The 14,991-nt window shown below is 42.2% G+C and overlaps 1 protein-coding gene across 1 annotated transcript in view; it reads right to left on the reverse strand.

Annotated features, from left to right (window-relative positions):
• The window catches only part of ddx19a (DEAD-box helicase 19a), an 87,804-nt gene that overhangs the window by 57,699 nt on the left and 15,114 nt on the right, over positions 1 to 14,991 (reverse strand). Inside the window, exon 4 of the mRNA XM_078557675.1 lies at positions 12,347 to 12,482. Within this exon, the coding sequence (XP_078413801.1) occupies positions 12,347 to 12,482 (136 nt within the window). The remainder of the gene's footprint in view (positions 1 to 12,346; positions 12,483 to 14,991) is intronic.

Below are 14,991 nucleotides of genomic sequence, written 5' to 3' on the forward strand. Positions count from 1 at the left end.
GGATAGTATGTTGCCTCCCTGATGCCAGGGTTGAGGATGTCTTGGAACGGCTGCAGGACATTCCTCTGGCAGAGGGTGAACAGCCAGAGGTTGTGGTCCATGTTGGTGCCAATGACTTAGGTAGGAAGGGGGAATGAGGACCTGAAAGCAGAGTTCAGGGAGCTAGGAAGGAGATTGAAAAGCAGCATCACTAATGTGGTTATCTCAGTTACTTCCAGTCCCACGTGCTAATGAGCATAGAAATAGGAGAATCAAGCGATCGAACACATGGCTAGAGAACTTGTGTAGGAGGGACTGTATCAGATTTCTGAGACACTGGGACTGGTTCTGGAGCAGGCGGGGCCTGTACAAAATGGACAGGCTGCATCTTAGCAGGACCAGGACTAATATCCTCACAGGAAAATCCATTAGTGCTGTTGGGGAGGGTTTAAACTAGGCTGGCAAGGGGATGGGAACCTGAGAGGGAGCTCAGATTCAAGGGAAGCAAAACTGGTAAAAGCAAGTAGAAAAGTAAAAAGCAAAAATAGAAGACAGACAAAGCAGGAACATCAAATAGGGTCAGAATAGAGTTAAAAAAACAGAATTAAACGCACTCTGAATGCACGTAGCATTCACAACAAGGTTGATGATTTGAATGCACAAATTGAGGTAAATGAGTAATGATTTAATTGCCATTATGGAGGCGTGGCTACAGGATGACCAAGATTGGGAACTGAATATCCAAGGATGTTAGGCATTTAAGAGGAAAAGTCAAAACAAAAAGGAGGTGGGGTAGCACTCTTAACATGGGATCAGATCAGTACATTACTAAGAGAGGATCTTCGATTGAAGGATCAAGGTGTAGAATCAGTTTGGGTGGAGCTAAGCAACAGCAAGGGCAACAAACATTGGTAGTTGGTGTTTATAGGCCACCAAACTATAGTACTAATGTTGGCATGGTATCGGTCAGGAAATTCAAGTAATGATGGGCAACTTCAATTTCCACACAGGTTGGCTTAACCAAATCAGCATGAATATTCTGCAGAAGGAATTCCTAGATTGTGTATGAGATGAGCAGTGCGTTGAGGAGCCAACGAGGCATCAGGCTATTTAGATTTAGTGCTGCGTAATGAGAAAGGGCTAATTAATAACCTCGCTGTAAAGGAGCCTTTGGGAAATAGTGACCATAATATGATAGAATTTTGCATTCAGTTTTAATGCGATATAGTTCATTCTGAAATTAGGGCTTAAATCTGAAGAAAGGAAATTATGAAGATATGAGGGGCAAGTTGGCTATGGTGGATTGGGAAAATATACCAAGATTTGTCGGTAGACAGGTAATGGCTAGTATTTAAAGAAATAGTACATGGTCTACAACAGGTGTACATTCCTCTAAGGCACCCAAAAGGAAAGGTAAATCAACTGTGGTTAACAAAAGTTAAAGATTGCATTAGATCAAAGGAAGTGGCTTATAAGGATGCAGAAAAAGTGGTAAGCCTGTGGATTTGGAGAAATTTAGAATCCAACAAAAGAGGGCCAAGAAACTAATTAAGAGAAAAGAGAATGTAAAGATGAATGTAAACTTCCGAAAAACATAAAAGACTGTAAAAAATCTTCTTTAGGTGTGTCAAAAAGGAAAAGATTAGTTAAGGCAAATGTGGGTGCATTATAGGTGGGGACAGCAGGATTTATAGTGGAGAACAGGGAAATGGTGGAGAAAATAGACAGTTACTTTGCATCTGTCTTCATGAAAGAAGATATAGAAAATCTCCCAGAAATACTAGGCAACCAAGTGATTTGTGAAACTGAGGAACTAAAAGAAATTATTAGCAAAGAGGCAGTACCGGGAAAGTTAACTGGACTGAAGGTTGATAAATCCCATGGACCAGATGAGCTTCACCCCCGTGCTGAAAGAGGTGGCTGGAGAGATACTGGATGCATTGGTGGTTATCTTTCAAAATTCTATAGATTCTGGAAAGGTTCCTGCGGACTGGAAAGTAGCAAACGTGACCTCACTATTTAAGAAAGGGGGGAGAGAGAAAAGGGAGAACTACAGGCCTGTTTGTTTGGCGTCAGTAGTAGGGAAAATACTAGAATCTATTACAAAGGATGTGATAACTGGACATTTAGAAAGTAATGGTAAAATTGGGGAGAGTCAACATGGATTTATGAAAGGGAAATCATGTTTGACAAACTTGGAGTCTTTTGAGGATATTACTTGTAGCATAGATAAAGGGGGACTAGTATTTAGATTTTCAAAAGGCTTTTGATAAGGTCCCACACAGGGGGTTAGTAAATAAAATTAGTGCGCATGGGATCAGGGGAAACATGCTAGTATGGATTCAGAATTGGTTAACATGCAGAAAGCAGAGAGTCAGAATAAATGGATCATTCACAGGTTGTTACTTGTGGGGTGCTGCAAGGATCAGTGCTAGGTCCACAGCTGTTCACAATCTATATAAATGATTTGGATGTGGGGACCAGTTGTAATATTTCCAAATTTGCTGATGACACCTAACTGGGTGGGAACTTAAGTTGCAAGGAAGATGCAAAGAGACTTCAAGAGGACTTGGACAGGCTAAGTGAATGGGATAGAACATGGCAGATGGAATATAATGTGAATAAGTGTGAAGTTATTCACTTTGGTAGAAAAAACAGAAAGGCAGAATATTTCTTAAATGGTGAGAGGTTGGGAAGTGCAGGTGTCCAAAGGAACCTGGGTGTCCTTATTCATGAGTCACTAAAAGTTAGCACGCAGGTGCAGCAAGCAATTAGGAAGGCAAATGGTATGATGGCCTTGATCACAAGGAGATTTGAGGACAGGAGTGAAGAAGTCTTGCTGCAGTTGTATAGAATCTTGGTGAGACCTGAAGTATTATGTATAGTTTTGGCCCCCTTATCTAAGCAGGGGTATACTTACCATAGAGCGAATGCAATGGAGGTTCACCAGAATAATCCCTGGGATGGCTGGATTGTCTTATTAGGGGAGACTGCATTCCCTAGAGTTTCAAAGAATGAGGGGTGATCTCATTGAAACTTATAAAATTCTCACAGGGTGTGACAGGGTGGATGTAGATAGGATATTTCCTCTGGCTGGTGTGTCTAAAACCAGGGGACATAACCGCAGGGTAAGGGGAAGGCCATTTAAAACTGAAACAAAAAAAGAATTACCTGGAAAAACTCAGTAGGTCCGGCAGCATCGGCGGAGAAGAAAAGAGTCGATGCCTCGAGTCCACATGACCCCTGTTGAAGGGTCATGTGGACTCGAAACGTCGACTCTTTTCTTCTCCGCCGATGCTGCCGGACCTGCTGAGTTTTTCCAGGTAATTCTTTTTTTGTTTTGGATTTCCAGCATCCGCAGTAGTTTTTTGTTTTTATCTCTGCATTTAAAACTGAGATGAGGAAGAATTTCTTCACTCAGATGGTGGTGAATCTTTGGAATTCTCTACCCCAGAGGGCAGTGGAAGCTCAATCATTGAGCATTTTCAAAACAGAAATTGACAGATTTCTGGAGACTAATACCATCAAGGGACATGGAGATAGCACAGGAAAGTGGTGTTGAAGTAGGCAATTACCCATGATCTAACTGAATTGCAGAGCAGGCTAAATGGGCTGAATGGCCTACCCCTGTTCCTATGCAAATATTTTAACTGGAAAACCATTATGGATGAAAGTATCACTAGAAACAATCACCGCAAATTATTCCAAACACTGTGCTGAACACTTGTGGACAGCTAATCTTCCCAATGTACAGGAGACAGAACCGTGAGCAGTGGATACTGCATGCTGTGCTGGAGAACTACATGTAAATTGCTGTCGAACTGCGAGAAATCATGGTTCACAGAGTGATGTGTAGCCTCAGGTTAGTCATGATATAATGCAGTCATGTGTGTCTAGAACTCAGGCCATTCAGAAATATGTTAGCTAGAAAAATGCTGATTCACAAATTACGCAATCGTGATTAATGCTTTGAAAATAGAGCCAGGGTATTAATCAATCCAAGGCCCTGCCTTCATAAAAGAAAAAGCTCAACAAACCTTTTAGTATTGTTCTGGAAAATGCCCTGGCATTAACTATATCAAAGAAATAGTAGAATTATATCATTTTGTCGATGCTGTAGCAAAAAAATTCAACTGGCTTTCTCTCGCAACACACTAAGGGGGAAAAAAAAAGAGTTGACAGATCCTTGCACGTGAAATGATGCTGAGATGCTTTGTGGACATAAGCCTGAATGAAAATGATCCTATCATAGGTCCATGAGAAACAGATGCAAGAGTAATATGGCACCAGTAATTTCAGATGAAAATAAGTGATGTGGTAATAACTCCATTGTAAATGCTGTTATGATCCTTGATCAGACCCCCAAACTTTTGGTACATTCCGGTTAGGGACCAATAACATTTTGTTCAAAGTAGACAAAGTTTGGGATTCAAGGCACTTACTAACTGAATAAAGCCACAAGGATTCCACGGGTGTTGAGCAAACAAAAATAAATTTTACTATATCAGGTCAAAAAGATAAAACCATTTACATCATCTATCTTCTTATACTCAAACATTCAGGGTTAATATCAGGTATATGTGAATTAACAGGCAAACAGTGGTCAAACACACCATATTACACAATAAATGGCAAATGCGACCAAGACAGATCCCATGGATTTCTCAACATCAGCAAAAACTGAGTCAACCAATCTCACTGAAACTGTGTCTCACTCATGAGGGACTCCAAACTTTTCACTCTCGATGGTCAAGCTTCTGAATTCGCTCAAAACCACTCCAACTTGAGCTATCTCAATGACAGCACATCTCTCAGGGTTTCAATCTCGTCTCCCAATACTCTATTCCCTTGGGTTTCCAAGTCTGCACGCCAGCCTCTACTTACTGCTGCAATTTCAGCTCTTTAATAGCCGGCTAGCTTCACTGGGCTGACACTGCCCATGGATTTCTCCAAGCTCCCCAGCTACACCAAGCAATAAATAGCTCTCAGGGCTTCCTCTGAGACTCTCTCTTTCCAGCACAGACCCAGTGACCTTCTACTACCTTCTCAAGCTCCCCAGGACTTCTCCTGAGCCCCGACTACACAGAGCCAGTAAACAGCAACATTTTTATCTGCGTGGAGCCTGCTAAGAGCAGCATCTTTTCACCATGGCCTTTCCCCTGTTGCAGAACACTCATTCCCCCAGCAAACACACAGATACATCAAAACCCTAGAATCTTAACTTCCACCCATCTCCAGAACGACTCAGCCTTCCAGGGCTCACTGAATACTTTTAAAACTAATTGTAGCTCTAACTCCCAAAAAACAACACTCTGGGCTGAAATTCTTTGCAAGCAGTGTAGACACCTTGTCCCCAATTCCCCAGCTAAGTAAGCCCACCTGCTGTTTTTAATCTTACCTTTCCGGCTGTTAACCCCTTGAGTCAACAGGCTGCTTTCATTGCATTTATCTCATTTCTACTGTTCAATTTTAATCTTCCCAGGACTAAAAATTAACTTCAAAATATTACTATGAACATGCACTAGATATTTACATGTGCTGCTTCCAAAAAATTCCTTGAACAATTTTGATTAAAAGGGAAGGCAATCAGCAAACCATTTGCCAATGTTAATTCAGCCTTTTCACACCCTCAACCACTCCAATCCACCCTGTTCCTTCTCAGTGATGCGATCAAAGCTACTTAAGTCCAAGTCAACTTCTTTGAAAAGCATAAAATACCACAAAAGCAGCAACAGAACAAAGTCAGATTCCTTCTTTTTTTAAGTAAGTTTGATTTGGTGACATCCTCCAACCCTGGTTAAAAGTGGACTGGCTTGTCCTTCTGAATGAAATCCAGTTTGGGAGATCTAGAACCTCAGCACCAGTGAGAATCGAGTTTTACAGACTTTTCCAATAAAATTGGCTGAAAGAACAGTCTTTGGAAAAAACTGAAACATGACAATATTCTTTCCCCCGATTCTTCCCCCCCACACACTTTTTTTGGAATGATTAAGACCCCCTCTTTGCTTTTTCACCTAATAAACAGCATTTGAGAATCTCTGCTGGCAACGAAATGTTATTCCGAGTACTGTTATTTATTGGGTGCTTTTTGTGTACTGAGTTTCAAAACACTTTGACTTTTGGAAGAAGTTATAAGCACCTTCTACTACAAAATGGAATAGACAGACATATTTGAGGCGATGATTTGTATTGTGAATATAAACATCTGAAGTAAATTTGTTTCATTCATTCATGGGATGTGGGGTTCGCTGGCTGGGCCAGCATTTATTGTCCATCCCTAGTTGCCCTTGAGAAGGTGGTGGTGAGCTGCCTTCTTGAACCGCTGCAGTCCATGTGGTGTAGGTACACCCACAGTGTGGTTAGGAAGGGAGTTCCAGGATTTTGACCCAGCGACAGTGAAGCAATGGCGATATATTTCCAAGTCAGGATGGTGTGTGGCTTGGAGGGGAACTTCCAGGTGGTGGTGTTCCCATCTATCTGCTGCCCTTGTCCTTCTAGATGCAGGTGGTCATTGATTCGGAAGGTGCTGTCTAAGGGGCCTTGGGGAGTTGCTACAGTGCATCTTGTTGATGATACAAACAGCTGCCACTGTGCATCAATGGTAGAGGAAGTGAATGTGAATGGAGTGCCAATGAAGCAGGCTGCTTTGTCCTGCATGGTGTCAAGCTTCTCAAGTGTTGTGGGAGCTGCACTCATCCAGGCAAGTGGAGAGTATTCCATCACACTCCTGACTTGTGGATTGTAGGTGGTGGGCATGGATTGGGAGTCAGGTGGTGAGTTACTCACCGCAGAATTCCTAGCCCCTGACCTGCCACAGTATTTATATGGCTAGTCCAATTCACGTTTCTGGTCAATGGTAACCCCTAGAATGTTGATAATGGGGGATTCAGTGATGGTAATGCATTGAATGTCAAGGTGCGATAGTTAGATTCTCTCTTGTTGGACATGGTCATTGCCTGGCACTTGTGTGGCGCAAATGTTACTTGCTACTTGTCAGCCCAAGCCTGGATGTTGTACAGGTCTTGCTGCATTTGGACATAGGCTGATTCAGTATCTAAGAAGTCGTGAATAGTGAACATTGCACAATCATCAGCGAACATCCCCACTTCTGATCTTACAATGGAAGGAAGGTCATTGGTGAAGCAGCTAAAGATGGTTGGGCTGAGGACACTACCCTGAGGAACTTCTGCAGTGATGTCCTGGAATTGAGCTGGATGACCTCCAACAACCACAACCATCGTCACTAGGTAAGACAGCAACCGGCAGAGATCCAACTACCACCACCCCCCGCTCTGATTCCTATTAACTCCAGTTTTGCTAGGGCTCCTTGATGCCACACCTTGTCAAATGCTGGCTTGATGTCAAGGGCAGTCACTCGTACATCACCTCGGGAGTTCAGCTTTTTTGACCACGTTTGAACCAAGGCTGTAATGAGGTCCGGTGGTGAGTGGCCCTGGCAGAGCCCAAACTGAACATCAGTGAACAGGTTATTGCTAGGCAAGTGCCATGTGATAGCACCATTAATGACCCCTTCCATCACTTTACTAATGATCGAGAGTAGATTGATGGGACGGTAAATGGCCGGGTTGGATTTCTTATATAGGATATACTTGGGCAATTTTGTACATTGTTGGGTAGATGCCAGTTGCAGCTGTACTGGAACAGCTTGGCTCGGAGTATGGCTAGTTCTGGAGCACAAGTCTTCAGTATTATTGCCAGAGTATTGTCCGGGCCCATAGCCTTTGCAGTATCCAGTGTCTTCCATTTCTTGAAATCATGTGGAGTGAATAGAATTGCCTGAAGACTGGCATCTGTGATGCTGGGGAGCTCCAGAGGAGGCTGAGCTGGATCATCCACTTGGAACTTCTGGCTGAAGATTGCAGCAAGTGTTTCAGCCTTATCTTTTGCAGTGATGTGCTGGGCCCCCTCTTCATCAAGGACGGGGATATTTGTAGAGCCTCCTCCGCCAGTGAGTTGCTTAATTGTTCACCACCAATCATTACTGGATGTGGCAGGACTGCAGATCTTAGATCTAATCCGCTGGTTGTGGAATCGCTTGGCTTTGTCTATCGCTTGCTGCTTATGCTGTTTGGCATGCAAGCAGTCCTGTGTTGTAGTTTCACCAGGTTGACACCTCACCTTTAGGTATGCCTGGTGCTGCTCCCACATGCCCTCCTGCACTCCTCATTGAACCAGGGTTGATCCCCTGGCTTGGTGGTAACGATAGAGTGGGGGATATGCCAAGCCATGAAGTTGAAGATTGAGTGCATTTCTGCTGCTGCTGATGGCCCATAGCGCTTTATGGATGCCCAGTTTTGAATTGCTAGATCTGTTCAAAACCTATCCCATTGATCACAGTGGTAGTGCCATGCAACACGACTGAGGGTATGTGAAGGTGGGACTTCGTCTCCACAAGGACTGTGAGGTGGTCATTCCTACAAATACTGTCATGGTCAGATGCATCCCTGGCAGGCAGGTTGGTGACGACAAGGTCATGTAGGTTTCTCCCTCTTGTTGGTTCCCTCGCCACCTGCCGTAGACCCAGTCTAGCAGCTATGTCCTTTAGACTTGGCCAGTTCATTCTGTAGGGTGTTACTGGGCCACTCCTGGTGATGGGCATTGAAGTCCCCCACCCAGAGTACGTTCCACGCTCTTACCACCCTCAGTGCTTCCTCCAAGTGGTGCTCAAAATGGAAGCTCACAAAATGCCATTAAAGTATTTTGAAATTTAGTAACACACACATAGTGACCTAATGTATAGGAATTAAAATAAAAGCAAAATATTACAGATGCTGGAAATCTGATGTAGAATCAGAAAATGCTGGAACAACTCAGGTCTGGCAAATGCTAGGGAGAGAGCAACAGAGTTTACATTATGGCTCCGTATGATTCTTCTTCAGAACTGTAACATGTATTTTGGCTTCCTCACCTGGGAATTGAGTTTCACCCCATTCTCGGGTGATATAAACTTTAATAACAGAAAATAGTAATTTCTTCAGCAAATAAATTAATTGCTTTATGTTTAAATCAAGTTTAGGTTTTATTCCTATTCCTTTTAGCTTCTATTTGAAACAAGAACTTGTATTTAAATAGCATCTTTAACATAGTAAAGCATCCCAAAGTGCTGTACAAGTGTTATCAAAACAAAATTAGGCACTGGGCCACCTAAGAAGATATTAGGCCAGATGACCAAAAGCTTGTCCAAAGGGGAAATAAAATAGTAAAATTAGAATTTCTCTGTAATTACACAGCATTTAGGATGTGTTTAAATGAGTTAAGCTTTGGTGAAGTTATATGATTTATATAATTATTGATGACTCGGGTAACAGTAAACCCAGTTCAAGCTGGAACAGAGTTAGTTTTGCTTATTCCTCTACTTTCTGTAGGAAATTACAGCATATATATTTCAATTAGTTGCTTTTCATTATTTATACCTGGTGTATATTCTAACTGCTAACAATGGAACACTAATTTATTCTGAACAAGGATTTGTTTTTGTGCAAGGGTATTTTCTGCCCAATCTCCTGACTGGATAACATACTCCTTGGTCTCTACCACCAGAAATGCATGAAACAGTTCTCTTGAATTGACTCTCCAACCACCTATAATGTAGCAACAGACTTTACTCATGGAGCTGGATTTGATTGCAGCTTAGATTTGATTGCTTTACATAGATGAGTGAAACTCTACATATGCACATAGGAACTAGGAGAAGGCCATCCAGCCCCTCGAGCCCCCTCCACCATTTGATAAGATCATGGCTGATTTGATTGTGGCCTCAACCCTACTTTCCTGTTCACCCACTTTCACCTTAGATTCTTGATCGACAAGGGAGTCAAACAGCCTTAAAAAATGCAAGGACCCTCTACATCTAATGCTCTCTGAGGAAGAGAATTCAACAGACTCTCAGCCCTCAGAAAAAAAATTCTCCTCATCTGCATCTTAAATGGACCATTCCTTATCTTTAAACTGTCTCTCCTGGTTCTAGTCCCTTCCATAAAGGGAAACATCTTCCCAGCATCCATCCTGTCAAGATCCCTCAGGGCCTTACATGTTTCAAGATCACCTCTCATTCTTCTAAACTCCATTGGATACAGGCCCAATCTGTCCAATCTTTCCTCATAAAACAACCCCTTCATCCAAGAAATTGGTCAAGTGCACCTTCTCTGAACTGCTTCTAATGTAATTATATCCTTTAAGTAAGGAGACCTAAACCATACACAGTACTCCAGATGCAGCTTCATTAAGGACCTGTGCAGCTGTAGCAACACTTTACTACTTCTAAATTCCATTCCTCTTACGATAAATGACAACATTTCATATGCCTTCCTAATCACTTGCAGTATCTGCATACTAATATTTTCTGTGGAGAGAGAAACAGAGTTAACATTTCGTGTCCATATGGCCCTTCTTCAGAGCTGAAGGGAAGTGGAAATGTGATGTAATTTATACTGTTTAAGAGGGGTGGGGCAGGTAGAGCTGGAGAGAAGGCCAGCGATAGGGGGGGAACAAAGGAGTGATTGACAAAGATGTCATGAACCAACGGACAAACGGAGTGTTAATGGTAGTGGTTAGTGCTAAAAAGGTGCTGATAGTGGCATAAAGGTAAGAAAGCAGAATGTGATAATAGCAGAACAAGGGTAGCATTGTGTGAAAGAACAACATGGAACAAGTACAAGACGGCCCTGTAGGGGAATGGCGGGGGAGGCGCAGTGGTGGGGAAAAAGAATAGAAAATGGGATAAAAGGGGGATAAAAAGGGGATGAAGCCACAGATAAACAAATAAAAATATAAATAAAAATAAGGGGTTAAAAAGTGAAAATGAATGTAGAAAAAAGGGGATTAAAAAGTGGGGTGAGGATGGGGGAGAGAGTTCATGGTCTGAAGTTGTCAGAAGATGAGGTGCTGTTCCTCCAGTTTGCATTGGGCTTCACTGGAACACTGCAGCAGGCCAAGGACGGGGAGATCAAACGCAGACTGGGTGTCCGCATTGCCGAACACCTTCGGTCTGTCCACAAGCATTACCCAGACCTCCCTGTCGCTTGCCATTTCAACACTCCACCCTGCTCTCATGCCCACATGTCCGTCCTTGGCCTGCTGCATTGTTCCAGTGAAGCTCAACACAAACTGGAGGAACAGCACCTCATCTTCCGACTAGGTACTTTACAGCCTTCCGGACTGAATATTGAGTTCAACAATTTAGAACCATGAACTCTCTCCTCCATCCCCACCCCCTTTTTTTAAATCCCCTTTTTTCTACATGTATTTTCATTTTTTATCCACTTATTTATATTTTTATTCGTTTTTCCATGGTTTTAACCCCTTTTCTTTCCCCCGTTCTATCCCATTTTCTATCTTTTATTTCCCCACCACTGCGCTCCCTCCCCCCACCCCTTTCCCCTACAGGGCCGTCTTGTACTTGTTCCATGTTGGTCTTTCACACAATGCTACCCGTGTTCTGCTATTATCACATTCTGCTTTCTTACCTTTATGCCACTATCAGCACCTTTTTAGCACTAACCACCACCATTAACACTCCGTTTGTCCTTTGGTTCATGACATCTTTGTCAATCACTCCTTTGTCCCCCCCCTATCACTGGCCTCCTATCCAGCTCTACCTGCCCCACCCCTCTTAAACAGTATAAATTTCATCACATTTCCACTTCCCTTCAGCTCTGAAGAAGGGTCACATGGACACGAAACGTTAACTCTGTTTCTCTCTCCACAGATGCTGCTAGACCTGCTGAGTTTTTCCAGCATTTTCTGTTTTTGTTTCAGATTTCCAGCATCCACAGTATTTTGCTTTTATAGGAGACATTTGTTCTGCGGGAACCTAACAAAGATGTTGATCCTCAAATTAATTAAGAAAAAGGTGCTTTTTGATCAAGCAGCAAGTTGCATTTGGTCTCAAGAGATATGTTGAACAACTCATTGGATTTCCATGTAATTGCCCTCACAGGCTGTACCTTTTGCGATGTGTGGGCTACTCTAAGTCTTCAATGGTCTTAAACTGTATAAATTGAGGGAATTTTTCAGTTATAGTGTAAATGCAACCAACTGTCTGGATCTTTGGAGCTCAAATCTTCCCTGGTGCAATCTCATCCTTGAGGACAAGGGAGAAAAAACCTTAACTTTCATCCAAAGGTGCTACTGCTTATCAAGAGACTTTAAAGACAGCTTTTTGGAAAATACATTTTACACTTCCATAAGAGTTAGACATTGAAGGGCTGTACCTCAATCAATACAGTAAGAATGAATGGGGAGTTTTTGGTACATTGGAGCTGCAGGCTTATCAAACAGGCATTTTTATCTACATCTGATGGTACTGACAGAAACTTAAACAGCAAAATAAGAGAAAAATGCTTACAAATGTAGCTCTTCAAAGGACTTCACAGAGTACAGAGGGGAATTTGGATCTCTCTGGAGTACTTCAACTTGATGCGTCGATTGAACCAGGTTACTGCGGATTAATTTATTCAATAGGGACTGGGCAGCCTTATCCTCTACAGAAATAAAAACACACCAGTCACCACACAATCAACACAGGACAATTATTTCAGCAGTTGATCCTTTTTCATACAGAAAAAGAAATGGAAAGCTTAAATCCAAATTATACAAATACTAACAGCATGTGGTAAATTTCACTAAATTTCCTGCAATTATATATTTTTAAAAAATGTTCTTGGGCGGTGAGCATCACTGACCAGGCCAGCAATTCTTATCCATTCCTTATTGTCCTTGAGCAGGTGGTGGTGAGCCACCTGCAATTGAGTGGCTTGCTGGGCCATTTCAGAGGGCAGTTAAGAGTCAACCACATTGCTGTGGGTCTGGAGTCATATGTAGGCCAGAGCGCGTAAAGATGACAGATTTCCTCCCCCAAAGGACATTATTGAATCTGATTAATTTTTACAATAATCTGGTAGTTTCAATCATTATTGAGACTAGCATTTTATTCCAGATTTAATTAATTAATTAATTAAAATTCCTCAAACTGCTGCGGTGGGATTTCAACTCATATCTCCAGGGCAGTCGTCCAGGTCTCTGGATTACTAATCCAATAATATCATCACTATGCGAAATATCAACATACAAATCAGGAACAGGAATAGGCTATTCAACCCCTCAAGCCTGCTCCACCATTTGATAAGGTCATGGCTGCTCTAATTGTGGCCCCTGCTTTCCTGTCAACCCACTATACCCTTTGACTCCTTTGTCAATCAAGAATCTAACTCTACCTTAAAAATCTCCCTGCTTCACTTCTCTATGGGGAAAGGGAGTTCCACAGGCTCACCACCCTCAGAAAAAAATTCTCCTCATCGCTGTCTTAAATTGGAGACCCTTTACTTTTAGACGGTGTCCCCTAGTTCTAGTCTCTCCCACAAGGGGAAACATCTTTTCAGCATCTACCCTGTTAAGTCCCCACAGGATCTTATATGTTTGAAAAAGATCACCTCTCATTCTTCTAAACTCAAGTGGATACAGGCCCAGCCTGTCCAACCTTTCCTCATAAGAGAACCCTTTCTTCCCAAGAATCAGTCGAGTGAACATTCTTTGCGCTACTTTTAATGCAAGTATGTCCTTTCTTAAATAAGGAGACCAAAACTGTACAGTACTTCAGATATGGTCTCACCAACACCCTGCACAACTATAGCAAAACCTTACTTTTATATTCTATTCACCTTGCAATAAACAACATCATTCCATCTGCCTTCCTAATTACTTGCTGTACCTGCATACTAACTTGTTGCCATTCATGGATCAGGACACCCAGATTCCCCCTGTACCACAGAGCTCTGCAATCTCTCTCCATTTAGATAATGTGCCATTTTCTATTCTTCTTGCCAAAGTGAACAAGTTCACATTTTCCCACATTATACTCAATCTGCCAAATTTTGACCACTTGTTTAAATTCATTCATGGGATGTGGGCATCGCTGGCTAGGCCAGCATTTGTAGCCCATCCCAAATTGCCCTCGAGAAGGTGGCGGTGAGCTGCTAGGTATATGGAGGGTAACCTATACCCATTTGCAGACTCCTTATGTCTTCACAACTTACTCTCCTACCTACCTTTGTGTAATCAGAAAATTTAGCAACCACACATCCAGTCTCTTCATCCAAGTCGTTGGTATGGGTTGTAAATAGTTGAGACCCCAGCACTGATCCCTGTGGCATTCCACTTGTTACATCTTGCCAACCTGAGAACGACCCATTTATCCCTACACTGTTTCCTGTTAGCTAACCAATTGTCTAACTATGATAACGTTACCCCTTCACCATGAGCTCTTATTTTGAGTGGCACCTTGTCAATGCCTTCTGTGAATCCAACTATATCACATCTACAGATTCCCCTTTATCAACACTGCTTGTTACTCCCTCAAATAATTCTAATAAATTAGTCAAACACGATTTATCTTTCACAAAAACTATAAATGCTATAAATATGCCTATTGCAGTGATGGGTTGAATGCATACTAAAATCAATTGCAGCATTTTCTTTTCTTTGCTCATCTATCACAACATTGCACTAAACATAAAAGAATTGATGAAAAAGCAGATGCACATTTCAACTACTGCAACAGCACAATGTTTTGTACAAAGAGCAAACTCAGCATAGAATGTTACAAACAAGTCTCAGGAAGCTGGAGAATGCTTTTGAAGGTGTCTGAAATAAATGTACAGCTACTAAAATTCCCCAAAACTGCCCAACATACAACAAATGCCCCCTTAGTTTGGAGAAAGGGACAAAGACGGCGGACTTGAGCGACCCTGATGTTACAAGATAAACAGGACAAGGAAACAGAATAGGGCTCAGCTGTGATGTCCCCATTATCGGATAGTTTTCTGACACTCAAGGTTCACTCATATGCTGAGAGACTGGAAAACATCAGTATTTGTGGAAATGTACCCACGGAAGAGCCATCTCCTACAGTAGTACAGAAAATGGATAGGGGGAGAAAAAACACAGAATATGCACCACCTGTTTCTTTTAGCAAAAATGTTTATGCATGAGGCT

This window comes from Cetorhinus maximus, chromosome 15 (assembly GCF_964194155.1).
Source record: "Cetorhinus maximus chromosome 15, sCetMax3.hap1.1, whole genome shotgun sequence".
In the NCBI taxonomy this organism is placed as follows: Eukaryota; Metazoa; Chordata; class Chondrichthyes; order Lamniformes; family Cetorhinidae; genus Cetorhinus; species Cetorhinus maximus.